The sequence below is a fragment of the Trichoderma reesei genome (genome assembly GCF_000167675.1).
Source record: "Trichoderma reesei QM6a unplaced genomic scaffold TRIREscaffold_1, whole genome shotgun sequence".
NCBI lineage: Eukaryota > Fungi > Ascomycota > Sordariomycetes > Hypocreales > Hypocreaceae > Trichoderma > Trichoderma reesei.
In genome coordinates, this window is record NW_006711148.1 from 898,156 (window position 1) to 910,884 (window position 12,729).

General features: G+C 55.3%; 2 protein-coding genes across 2 annotated transcripts; both read right to left on the reverse strand.

The window, feature by feature from the left end:
* Nucleotides 1-2,215: 2,215 nt before the first annotated feature.
* TRIREDRAFT_73765 (uncharacterized protein) lies at nucleotides 2,216-3,737 on the reverse strand. The gene is made up of 5 exons (XM_006961548.1): nucleotides 3,715-3,737; nucleotides 3,555-3,640; nucleotides 3,273-3,429; nucleotides 2,545-3,218; nucleotides 2,216-2,473 (listed from the first exon to the last, which is right to left on the reverse strand). The coding sequence occupies exons 1-5, from the start codon at nucleotides 3,718-3,720 to the stop codon at nucleotides 2,221-2,223; spliced, it is 1,176 nt and encodes a 391-aa protein (XP_006961610.1). The 5' UTR covers nucleotides 3,721-3,737; the 3' UTR covers nucleotides 2,216-2,220.
* Nucleotides 3,738-4,900: 1,163 nt separating this feature from the next.
* Nucleotides 4,901-7,601, reverse strand: TRIREDRAFT_102616 (uncharacterized protein; the record flags this gene model as incomplete). Its single annotated transcript, XM_006961549.1, has 8 exons — nucleotides 4,901-6,022; nucleotides 6,112-6,356; nucleotides 6,425-6,581; nucleotides 6,647-6,739; nucleotides 6,805-6,984; nucleotides 7,057-7,139; nucleotides 7,200-7,403; nucleotides 7,481-7,601. Coding segments are annotated over 8 exons (2,205 nt in total), but the record flags the coding sequence as incomplete, so codon positions are not given.
* Between the last annotated feature and the right edge of the window lie 5,128 nt (nucleotides 7,602-12,729).

Sequence of the window (12,729 nt, forward strand, 5' to 3'; positions counted from 1 at the left end):
TTGATTGTTGATTAGCGACACGATACAGGGGCAGAAACTCAAAATTAGCCGAGTCCCAATCCAGGCACATGTACTCAATACCCCCCCATGGTCATCAAGTTACTGCGACGACAAGACACTGCCCTCGTATTCCAACCATCATCACCAAGAACCTACCAAGGTACTTTGATAGAATCTTCCGGTTTGACTACGAAAATTGAGTTTGTCAACATGAATGCATATTCTTTCCAGCACACACTCTCGTCTCTCAAAAGTCTGCACCATCCCTTCGTTTCTCCTTCTGAGCAAGGCATGTACAATCACAGAAATCCCCATACCTCAGCCAATGGCTTGCTTCTTCTCCGCAATCTTCAGCATCAGCATTAGCTGCTTCTCGCTAGCTGCTGCTGCTGTGGGGCTTACTCTTCAACCTCTGCTATCTTTGATCTCATCTTCCTCCCGTCTTCCTCTAATTCGCCACCACAAATCACCAACACACCTTTGAGCTATGGACATGTCCTCTGTCTCTCCTCAAGATCGTTCTGGCTAGGAGATATAGTGTCCCGAAAAGCGCGGCGAGAGGACTATCAGGCCACCACAGCCAAGTTCCAATTGCATCTGCTAAGGTCTGGAATCCAATACCACGCATCGAGGTCGAGAACCTTTTTTTCCCCCTCTAATTTGACCCAAGCAGTTCATAACCCAGAAGAGCCGTGGAATACAAATAGAGAGTCGAGCATCGGTTTTTTTTTTTTCCCCGAACGTGAGGCTGTAACCATTCAGCTGCACGATCAACGCATTAAGACGACCTTTTGAATCATACAGGTGCAGCCGTACTCCTGTCTCGCCGTTTCTGGGGAGTTTGGTGTTTGGTGACCACGACATCACATGTAGCCCAAACGTCTGCCGGAATTACTTCCTCCACGGCTACATGTGTATAAATCCTCGACGAGATACTCACCTTGTTCCCGCGACATTCGACTATTCTGGGGGGCAAAGTATCTGATGGCGTAGGAGGTGAATCAAACACTATGGGAGCTTCCACGTATCATCAATCCTGTCAAGTTGGCAGAGTGCGCATTGACATCCGTCATGAATCAAGCAGCCATTCAGGCTCACACCAACTGCACACCGAAGGTGGCATCCGGTCCCAGTCATGTTTCTTTCTTTGTTTCACAAGATATCATCATACCCTTCGTCCTGTCAAAGTCGATCAACTGTATGAGTGCTCCTGCTGTTGTTGGACGGGACTTGCGACGAGATGAATGAAGTCCTCCAGCGCCACTGCTTTACGCCTGGCCATTGTATCAGCTCGCTGTCTCAATTTAAATCTGAAATCAGATTAGGGTGGAGGAGTCTAAGATAAATGACGGTGAGCAACAAGGCAGAAGCTGAGAAGTTGATGCTGCCCATAATCTTTTACCCGACCATGAAGCACAATCCATAACTGAGACCAGTGAGTCTCTTGTGGACGGGTCCAGGTTATATGCTAGTGATATAAGGCTAGTAGCTAGTAGATTGACAGAAAGACCTTAGGTATTTTGATTCTCATCTTTGTGGGAGAATCACTCATGCTTACCCTGCTGTGTCAGACGCCTCAGGAGGAAGCCCCAGGACGGACAGCTTTTGTTCACTAAGTGTAGATTCATGATAAGTCTTTATCCCTGTCAAGTCTGTCGTTGCGTGTTTTCCCTACGTTGAGAAGCCGCCATGGTCCAGATCCATTCCGACTTCACCATGAGAGCATTGCTGATGTTGGTTCCCTTTTCCCTCCTATTACAGCATTCTATTGGAAGATATTGCCTCATACTTCGATGGTGAAGAGGCCAGGGCGAGTAGAGGTGCTTGGTGCTGCTCTGCTTTTGAACATGAGATAGATAACCTGAGTATGAGAAAGCAGTGAAGAAAGGCGACCTAATCGTGCCATTGACCTCATATAGCTTGATACTCTCACAACAGTCACGGCAAGATTCCATCATGTAGGTAACTGGTCAGCTTTGTCTATTGGCGCCGCTACTTGGGCATGCACATGCGTTGGGATTTCCATTATCATAACAGGAAATCTCATTCTGGTATTTCAGATTTCTAGCTGAAATTCGTTCTTTTTTTTTTCTTCTTCATGCTCATCCCATTATGAGAGCCCCAAAACCCAGCCCAAAATAAGCAAGGCAAACCGAAAGATCCGACACCAATGCAATGACCATGACGCGCAAAAAGGAAAAGAGTAGGCGACGCGCACGTTTATGCGGAGGCCAGATCCTTCTTGAGGGTGCCCTGGTACTGCTTCTTCTCCGCAGGGGTCTGGAAAGCACCGTGGCCGAACTCGGACGAGGTGTCGATCCACTTGAGGTTGATCTTCTCCAGGGCCTTTCTTGAGGTGTGAGTCCACATGGACTTGCGCAGGGTCACGACACGCTTCTTGGTACCAGGGATAGAGCCCTTGACCATGACGAAGTCGTTGTTGACCTCACCATAGCGGACGAAGCCACCGAGACTGGGAGGGAAAAAATGTTAGCAAACCTGTGGCCGGGAGATAAAGAAAAAAGGATGGGCTAGAAAACATACGGAGTAATCTTCTTCTTGGTGACATCGACGTCAGTGGAGGCGCTGTCCTCAGCATCACCCTTGCCGATTCTGTAAACCTTGTGGTTGACAGAGGTTCGGTGGTGGTAACCCTCCTGACCGGCACGGGCAACGGTCCACTGGACGTGGGACGGGTGCCAGGCACCGATACAAGCGACCTTTCGGAGACCCTTGTGAGTCTTGCGGGGAAGCTTCTTGGTGCCCCAGCGGGCGGTGACACCGCTGAAACCGTGACCCTTGGTGACGGCGATCACGTCAATGACCTCATCCTGCTCGAAGATGGTGTCGACGGAGACGGGCTTCTCGAAGAGGTCCTTGGCGAAGTCGACCTTGTCGGCGACGGAGCCGCCGTTGACCTGGATCTCCATGAGGTGGGCCTTCTTCTGCTTGAGGGGGGTCTTGCGGATCTGGGTGTGGGCAAGGATGCGGACGACGGTGCAGTACTTCTTGATGCGCTCGAGCTCGCGGTTGATGGAGGCGCCGCTGTTGTCCGAGTGCTTCTTGGCGTACTTGGTAAAGGCCTTCTTCTTGCTCTTGTACCAGTTCTTGTAGAATCGTCGCTTGACCTCGTCGCTCAAGTGCTCGGCCCAGACGGTGGTGAGGGAGCGCAGACCGCGGGGAGTCTCGATGTAGCCCACAAGACCAACAACGATCATCTAAATTAGATGTTAGCCATAGGCACATAGCCAAGCGGGCTGCATTGTTCGTACAGGGGGGGTATCAATGATCGAAACAGCCTCCACAACTTCCTTCTTGTGTGCCTTCGCGCCGGGTCGGTCGAGGTCACGGACGATCGTGGTCATACCGGCCTTGTAGCCCATGGCGGCGGTCAGGTGGACGGGCTTCTTGGGGTCATCCTTGGGGAAGCTGTGGGAAAAAATCGCGATTGATTAGCACTGAGTTCTCTCCATGTGTTTCTCCTTCAAGGTGAATCCATCTCGAAAGTTTCTCTCTTTTTTTTTTTCCGGGAAGTTCTTTGTCCATAAACTTACGACTTGACCTTTCCGCGGTGGCGGGCAGCGCGCTTCCGAGGCAGGTAAGCCAGGGAGCCGTGACGGGGAGCCTCGTACTTGCGGTGCTATCCTGATTGTCAGCATCGTGAAGCCGTAAACGACTGTCGTCGTCGTCCTTGGTTCGGAAGTGTTCACATACACTCATTTTGGGCTGTTGTGTGGTGATGAGGTTGGTATGAAAAATTGACGAAGCCTGCACGAAGCAGAAAAGTGAAAAGGGCTTCCGGGAAAATAGTTTGTGTGCGAAATTTTAAGCGAGACCTGAGGTTCCCAGATTGTGCGGCCCGTGCGTCCACAGGCTAGCCTTTTTGGGATAAAGGACTCTTTCAGCCAATCAAATGTGGCCAATGCCTGCGCGCAAACCCAAGGATAATCTGATCACGTGATTCAAAAAGCCAAGCACCTGAGCGGTCTGCTCGACCTCGGCAGGACACATACGAAGGGGGAACATATATACTTCGTAGGTAGGTAAGCCTACAATGGACGGGGGTTGCTACATGTAAACTATGTGTACGTGCAAATTGGTCACAGAAATATACACGGATTGGTCACAGAAATATACACGGATTGGTCACAGAAATATACACGGATTGGTCACAGAAATATACACGGATTGGTCACAGAAATATACACGGTAGCAGGGAGAGCATCAGCATAAGATAGTCTTTGATAGAACGAAACGACTACAAGTATCATACGGAAAACGCTCCCTGGCGACAGTTCGTTTTAGCCAAGACCAATAACCCGTTTTTCCCTTGCCGTCCGTCACATCAGCCCCCCCCCCCCCAAATATGAAAACAGCTAAGTACTGGGTAATAGAGCCGGGAATGGCAGTATGATATATAGCAGAAGAAAAAGTGTAAAAAAAAAAAAAAAAAAAAAAAAAAGGAAACAGACGAAAGAACGCGGGGTCACATTACTCAAGACTGCAAAGCCGCCGTCTCCCAAGACGCCCGTAAAACAACATTATCCCTGCTCTCTCGAAAGATGTTCTACTCAGACTTGGGCGCAGGGCCAGACGCCACGTTCACGCTGGCAGAGGAGTTCGCAGCCTTGAGGTCGCTTGAAGCTGCGGAAGGCCCAGAGCCATTAGTGAGCACTGCCTTCTTCTCGTCCTCTCCGCTGTCGTCATAGTCCTCGTCCACGTCCATTTTCCTAGCAGCACGCTCGGGTTCTGAGGCTGGCGGGGGAGCTGGGCGAGCTGCGGAACCCTGCTCAGCCCGAGGCTCCTCCTTTGGAACGACGGGAGGGTTGGGCTTTTCGTGGACGACGCCAGTCATGGGGCCCGCTCCCGGCTGCATCGGCGGCAGGTGGTTGGAGCTCACACTATGGCTCTGTGTGTGATGAGCAGCCTCGGAAGGATGGTAGCTCTCCGCCTTGTGGCGTGGCTCATCAGGCCTCCTGGACTCTTCGGGGCGACGCTGCTCTTCCGTTCGGCGAGCTTCGGATGAATTGCGACGATACGCGTCACGGGCCGGGGGAGGGGTGGATGGTCTGCGGTGTTGCAAGTCACCAAGTCGTGCCCGCGTCTCTTCGTTGGCGGGCTTCTTGGACACGGGTTCCTCTTCCCATTCCCGATGTCTCTTGGGACCTACAGACGAAGGCCGATCCTCCATGCGCTGTGGAGGTGGCTCAGAAATCGGCGCAGGAGGAGGCGGGGGAGGCGGGGGCTGTGCGTTGTTTTCAGGGGCGCTCTGAGGGGGCATCTCCGGGTGGTGAGCATAATGAGGTGGAGGAGGAGCCGGGTGCTGCGGGTAGGCCGACTTGGGGGATGGCATGCGGTTGTCATGGATCGGAGGACGGCCGTCGGTGCGCGGGCTGCTGGCGGGCCGGAACGGAGTCATGCCGTTCGGAGGCGGGTTGTTGGGAGGCGCAGATGCTGAGGGCGTCGCACCACCCCAGTTGGGGTTGACAACTCGTCGCTCAGCTGGCGCGGGCGCCGGAGGTTGGGACTGGGGAGGCGGTGGGGGGAGAGGCTGGGCATATTGATGAGCCGGCGGCGGCGATGGGCCACGCCGGGATGGGCCCGGTCTGTTGAGCTCGGGGTACGGCTGACGTGCCGGCGGCTCCTGCGGAGGAGGGCTGGGCTGTCGGAGAGGCGGCGCTGGGCCACCACCACGGAAGGGCTCGCCGCCTCTGCTTTCGTAGGGGTTAGGTGGCTGGGGCGGCGGGTTCACATTCGACAGCCTGCCCGCCCAGCTCTCGCCAGCCGCCTGAGTGGCAGCAGGGGGGCCAGCAGACTGCTGCTGCGCAGACCCTCCCCATTGAGGAGGACCCGTAGGGCCTGTCTGGTATGTCGATGGATGCATATCAGCAGGCTGAGGAGCTGCAGGCGGGGGGCCGCCATTGGTGCCGCCAGACCGGAGAAGCTGGAGGCGAGCCTTGATGTGCGGGTTGCCTGGATCCAGCTCTGCTGCCCTTTGGTAGGCGTCGAGGGCGTCGGCGATCTGGTTGTTGCAAGATTCGTACTGCTCACAGTATTAGCAACCCGTCGCCCGTGAAGTGAAAAATCGCAACGATGAAAGACTGAACGTACCAGAGTACCCAAGTCGTACCAGACCTCGGAAATGTAAGGGTTGAGACGAATAGCTCGGGAGTACGCGTCCAACGCGTCTCGGTACTGGTTGATCTGATAGTAGAGCACACCAATCGAGCACCAGAAGGTGGGATTCTTCCCATCGCGGTACACAGCCTGTTGGTATGCCTCGTAGGCCTTGGGATATTTCTGCTGGGACATGTAGCAGCGACCCAAAAGATACCAGCTTTGCGCATCTTGGTTGTCTGGTGAAACGTGTCAATTATGCCGACTTTGGCAGTACACCGCCGATTATGAATGTTGCTTGACTCACCTGCCGCGACAGACTTCTCGAGATACTGGATACCGCGTTCTTGGGAATCATATGCTGGGCTTTGTTGGTGGTACAGCCAGCCCAACTGCTGCAGAACTTTGGCGTGGTTTGGCGACTGGTCCAACACACGCTGGTAGGCGGACTTGGCGCCGTCGAACTGCGAGACAACGTCAGCAAATGACAAATTCGGGCAGAAAAGACGGCCAAGCACACAAAACTTACATCTTTCTGCTGTTCGTGCACGTGGCCAATCTGGAACCAGATGTCTTCCTGGGTCAGGGGCCCCGGAGGGGAATTGACAATGTACTTGAAGCACTGGAGATGCTGTCAGTAACAATGGCCAACGTTGGTGTCTGCTCGCAACAAGAACGTTGCCTTACCTCTAAGCTTTGGGCGAACTTGGACTGCTGCTTGTATATGATGCCCAGCCGGAAGTAGATTTCATTGGCCTTCTCAAAGTCGGGCTGGATCGTCATGACTTGGGAGAATGCTTCCTCGGCATAGTCGTAGCTCCCGTATCTATCATACAGAATTCCAATCCCGTACCACAGCATAGGATCCTGTGAGTGTGAGTGCCAAGGTTAGCCAAGCACTCGGGCGGATGCGGGCCATACAGCGCGTTGCCTACGTACCTTGGGATCTCTCAGGTTGACGAGGGCCTGTTGGTAGGCATCGTACGCCTTTTGTAGGTTTTCGGTCATCAGGTAACAATGGCCTGCAGAGCATCGCATGAGCATAGATCAACGAGATTCGAATGGCCGTGATCGCAGCTTACCGAGATTGCCCCATGCTTCACCGTTGTTTTGGTCGAGCTGGACGATGGCTCGGAAGAACTCGAGCGCCTTGTCAAAAGCCTCGCGCCCCTTGAGGAGCATTCCGATCGCGCTCATCGCGGCGGTCGAGTTGGGATTCGCCTGAAGGGCTCGCTCGTAGGCGTGCATTGCTTCTTCGGGCATTCGCAGCAACTCAGAGAAGCTTCCTATTCAGATTATCAGTACCAGAGTCGAGCCAGGGTGAGCTGGCAAGCAAAGGGGGAGGGGGGGAGACGGGGCATACCAATCTGCAACCAGACGGCCTCGTTCATGGCCGCAATCTGGTGCGACGGGCTGAAGTGGTTTGGCTGGACATTCTGAGGCGGCGCCACAGGAGGAGGTGCTTGATGCTGCATCTGCATCATTGTGGGCGATGGGTGATGGTTCGCCATCGCGATGCTCCTGGCGGCGGCTTGTCGCGACAACGCGGGCGGTGAAGGGTCTGAGCGGCGCGGGCCTGGACGAATTGTCGATCTGGACGCGATCGCGCGAGAGTGCTCTTCAGCCGGCGACGGGTCGTGTCGATTAAAAGGGCGGTTGGTTGCGGCGACAGTCCAATGGCTCGAGTGTGCAAACACTGCGAGGAGACGCAGGCCGACTGAGGGCTGCTGGTGACGGCAACACTCGGGCCGACGAGCTGAAGAATGAAGAATAAAACAAACTACGCAAGGGCAATAAAAGGTACGCCGAGCGAGAGCAAAAGGCCGACGAGGCTTAGAAGTCTAGGCAGAAGAAGAGCTGGAGTGTCGCGATGGCACGAGACTCGTCAAGGTCCACGATCCCCGAACGCTGCTGGCTACGGGCTGCAGACTGTGATGGAGGGGAGAAAAAAAGAGAACGGGTGACGGGGAGAGGGCTGGTCTTGTGGAGGACGGACCTGCGCTGCTGAACCGACAAACTTACCTTACCCATGAGAATGATGAAAATGGGAGGGAAAGGACGCGCTACAGCCACGGCGGGGGTGTCTGGGAAGCGAGCGGGGCCACCCTGGCCCTGTGGGGCCTTTGCATGCTTGGCGGCTTTTTGGTGTCTTCCTTGCCGAGGGCACAGAGTGGGGGGGTGGGCAGGGTCCTGTGCGAGATGGTGTGGCAGTACGAATTGCGGTACGTACCGCCCGGTACCTTGCCTGTCGTGCCCGTACCTGCCCGCTCAGAGCTGCTCGCGGCGGCTGGGGGGGAAAAGGCGGGTCCAATCGTCAGTGCAGGCTACCTTAGGCAGGGTAGGTACGTACCTCTCGCTGTAGTTTGTGAGGTAGCGCCCGAGACTCAGCAGCACGAGCAGCCCACTCACACTCGCTCGAGATGCGATGACGGGTCGCCGCGCTGCGAGGGGTACTAGCAGTAAGACGGGAGACTGGAGAGAGAGCCTGAGCATGAGAGCACTAGCAGTGTTTCAAACGACCCGGTGCCCAGGCGAAGGATTCTTGGGCAAAGGCGGCTGAGACGGACGACGGCGGGCGGCTTAGAATGTTCTGCCAGACGATGTGCTGTGAGTGAGTGTGTGTTTGTGTCTGTGTGTGTGTGCCTTGCGTTGATACCAAGAGCCTGCGCAGTCCTTGAGGTAAGTAAGGTACCTTAATAGTGCGATTAACGAATATACGAATAAGTACTTGATTGGGGGGTGATTGATCGTTGCATGGGGGGATACACTGGGGTAAAGTGGTTGGAAGAGAGAGAGAAACAGGTCACCTCACTTTCTGGCGGCGAGCTGCTGAGTTGCGGCGCACAAGGGCGTCGTCCTGGGTCATTCATGCCTTGGCGATGCAGCCTCTGGCCACGAGCTGAGAGTGCGCAATGCCATTCTGGGGATCAGTAGCCAAGTGCCCGGTTGGGTGCTTCTGCCGGCGACATCAAGTTTTAGGTAGAGTGCATGGCTGCAAGACTACATGTACCTACTTTACGGTCGGTTGTGGTGGTTGAAGCCACAGCGATACGGCGATTGAGTGACGGCGGTCGCAAAGCCACACAGGATCATCCGATGCTTCCCTTTCCTCAGGAACAGAGTACGTCGTAAGAGGTATGGATATAACCCGAAATCCAAGAATAAAGAATGAATGACTACTCCGAGTGCTCCTTATTATTTCATGCTTTTACAGCACACCACCGCATGCTGCTGTGCATGTGCGTGCCCTTTTCGCAGCAGAGCCGCCGCATCGCTGTACGATATGTATCGCGGGCGCAGGGCCACGGAAGGGTCCGCGTCCCAATCGCTGAGGACCCATGGCCGCATCGAGGCAAAAACAAGCATGGCGCGGTGATCCAGCGGGTAAGCCAACCGGCAGCAGCAGCTCCCTTTTAGCTCTCGGGGGGATCTTCAGTTATCATTGGCGACGCCAGCCAGCTCTCGATACGAGTGGCCATGGCAGTTCAGCCCCCGGTCTGGGTCCGGGGGGGTATAGACATTGCGTTTGGTTGGCTCGTGGGCATGCGTTGTCAGCAGCACCTCTTGTCCCGAGTTCTGGCGGGCGAAACGATCCACGGCCTGTGGCACCAGGGCGTTTGGCAGTCGATGGCGGTAGTATTGGCAAAAGGTATGTAGCACCGGCCGTTGCACAGGAACAGAGGCGTTCCCCCATTCGGCATGCGACAAAGACGCGATCCGAATCGACAGGGTGGCTGCCAACCGAACTCGACTTCATCGTCGTGGCGCCAGCAGAACGGTGGCGTGCGGCCAAACGGGCGGTTGAACTGTGAAGAGGAAACTTGGTTGGCAAGCCACTCGATTCGCTTTTCGCCGGCCGTTGAGGGGGTAGTAGTATTAGGTATTGCACCACAGGCAGAAACAGTCATACGCATCGCATCCCGCGATCGCATAAGGTTAATCGAATGGTGCTGAGTGCCGACGAGAGGTCTGCATCTTCTCCTTGTCGAGCCCTCGCACTGTTCAGGCGGAGTCTCCATGCAGGACGGCTGCTCTCACCGGGTGGCACCTCATTTCCCATCGTCGGAGCAGAACCGGTGATGAAAAACCACACTCTGAAGAGGGACACGGCGGCGGCTGCGGAGCGCCAGACGAGAAGTTGTTTAGTACTGTAAGAAAAGGTGCTAGTACGTTCAGGGCAGTAAACTGGTAAAAGTAAAGAAAGAAGAAAACGGGAAAGAAAATGGTGTCAACGGAAGCAGATGGAAAATCGAAGGGCTGGCAGCCCGGGGATTTCTTGGCGTCTGGCTCCATGTCGGGGATAATCGAAGCAGGATCAAGGGGAAAAAGCCACCGAAACAGCGCAAGGCCGGTCATGTGATTGAGGCTGCAGCGCCTAATGGGAATAAGGTAGTATTAGAGGGATGGCGCGGGACGAGTTGCGAGTGAGTGTGTGTGTGTGTGTGTGTGTCTTTACCTCCCAGAGCCTCCGAGTCAGGATCAAGATAATACCGGGACCCGCATCTTGCATTCGGCCTTTTTCCTGCAAGCATGAGGCAGCCTTTGTTACATAAGCAACAGGCCCATGGACGGCTGTCGCCAACAAACAGAAGGTGAAGATGCGGAGCCGGCCTGGAGAATATTACCGCAGATTGCTCTGCTCAGGCGCCCCGTTTGGAGCCGCGGCGGCCGATGCAAACCCATTGTTGTTTTGTTTTTTTTTTACCTGGAGGCGGCGCCGGCAGGTTGAAGCACACTTGGCTGGCCTGCATCTGCTTGCGGTGCGCTGCCCTGCGTACTCGTACAGCACCTACAGGCAGATGCGTGCCCAACAGCCGGAGCCTCGCCGTGGGGACGCTTTGTGCTGGCTTGCCACCAACTACCTACCTACCTCAGGGCTTCGTCCTACAACACCTGGCACCTTGGGTGTAAACACTTATGTGATGTGATGTGTCCTCATCGTCGAACTGGCACGTTTTACTACATACCTACCTAGTAGTACGTAGTAGCGGTAGCATCTGTGCGTTGGCCTCGTTTGGTGGGGAAGTCCCGGAGAGAGCGACAAGAGACAAGTCGTCGAGGCAAACACGACAGCGAGTGACGAGAGGCACAACATCTTCTCAGATTCGGAGTACACGTACCGTACTGTACTGTATGTACTTGCAATACCTCCTGCTGCAGCGGTGCCCGTGTTTTCTGCGTTAGCAGCAGCAGCAGCAGCAGCGCGCACAGCTGTGCTCCACGTGCTGTGCGTGCCGGCAGGTACGAGTACCTCGTGCACCTATCAGATTGTATGAGCCGCTGGTGCATGGCCCGCGTGCCCTGCAGTACACGCTACATATGTAGGTATGCCCACATGTCCATGTCCATGTAGGTAGGGCAGCACGCCTGCTGACGATGGAGGTGCGTCAATGGTCAAAGCTGGCTCGGCCACCAGCCGCATGCTGGCTGTGCGGGTTGCCAGGCGCTAGGGACAGGCACACACACACACACACACACACACACGCATGCTGCCAGTTCGACGCAGTCGTACGAGTATTAACACATACATGATACTCGCACCGCACCGAGCGCGTCATGTTCCCGTGAGAGCTGCTAGTATACTAGGTATGCGCACATCTTGGGGGGGGGCCATTGTGCGCCAACTCCCTTTTCCTCCCTGTGAGCGGTTCCAGCCCTCTCGCTGCGCTTCTTGCATGCGCACACCCCCTACCGTGCCGAGTCAGGATCGGCCCCGCTTTTCCAGCAAACCCGCCCACATGTCATTGGGAAGGGAAAAAAAAGAAGTTCTGCCAACGGTCTCCGCTCACTTAGCGCAGTGGGTCCCTTGGTACATGGGATACCTTAGGTTTAGTGCCTATTCCTGGTGCGGGTGGATTCTCGTGCCTCTTTGCTAATGTATCCTCTTAGCACTATCCTCCTCTTCCTCCTCCTCCCCTCTCTTCTGTGTCTGCCCCAAGTGGGCACCTCCTGAGCTGCTCAACACTCAACGCCCACCCACACACTTCCTCTCTGACGTGCCACAGCCAGCCGCCGGCGGATCTGGCCATCTGGGGCTCTTCCCAGCTCCAGCCTGCTACTGCTAGCCTCCTGCGCTCATCTCCTAGCTCGGCCCCTTGCCTTGCCCATCAGCAGCGGACGCGATGCGTGTGGGCTCCCAACCCCAGAGGTCCAGAAGCCCCGAGGCCCGGCAGGAGGGCGGCAAGCAGAAAAAACAGACAAGCAGCGGCGCCGTCACCCAGCTTTGTTATCAGGCAGCCCAAGCTTTCTTCGCACACTCTAGCGGTTTCTAGCCAGGGCTGCTCCAATGCTTCGCGCACTACTACCTAGCTGCTTCATCATGAAGTAGTTGTACGGCTTGCGCTGGCTGCCTTGTTGGATTGGTTCGGTGAGGCCTTGTGGGCTGGGAAGCACAGCACTGCGCAGTTCCTCGCGCCTCTCTGCGATTGATGGTGCTGGCAGTCCACATCACCAGCAGTGGGCATTTCAACGAAAAGAAAATTCCCATCTGATGCCAAGCGCTGCACATCATCTGCATCGCGTACAGATTGTGAGTGCGGTCAATGCCAACGATCATGTTTTCGTGCAGGGCATTATCCATCTGTCCCTTCATGCAAAAAAGACTTGTTTTTT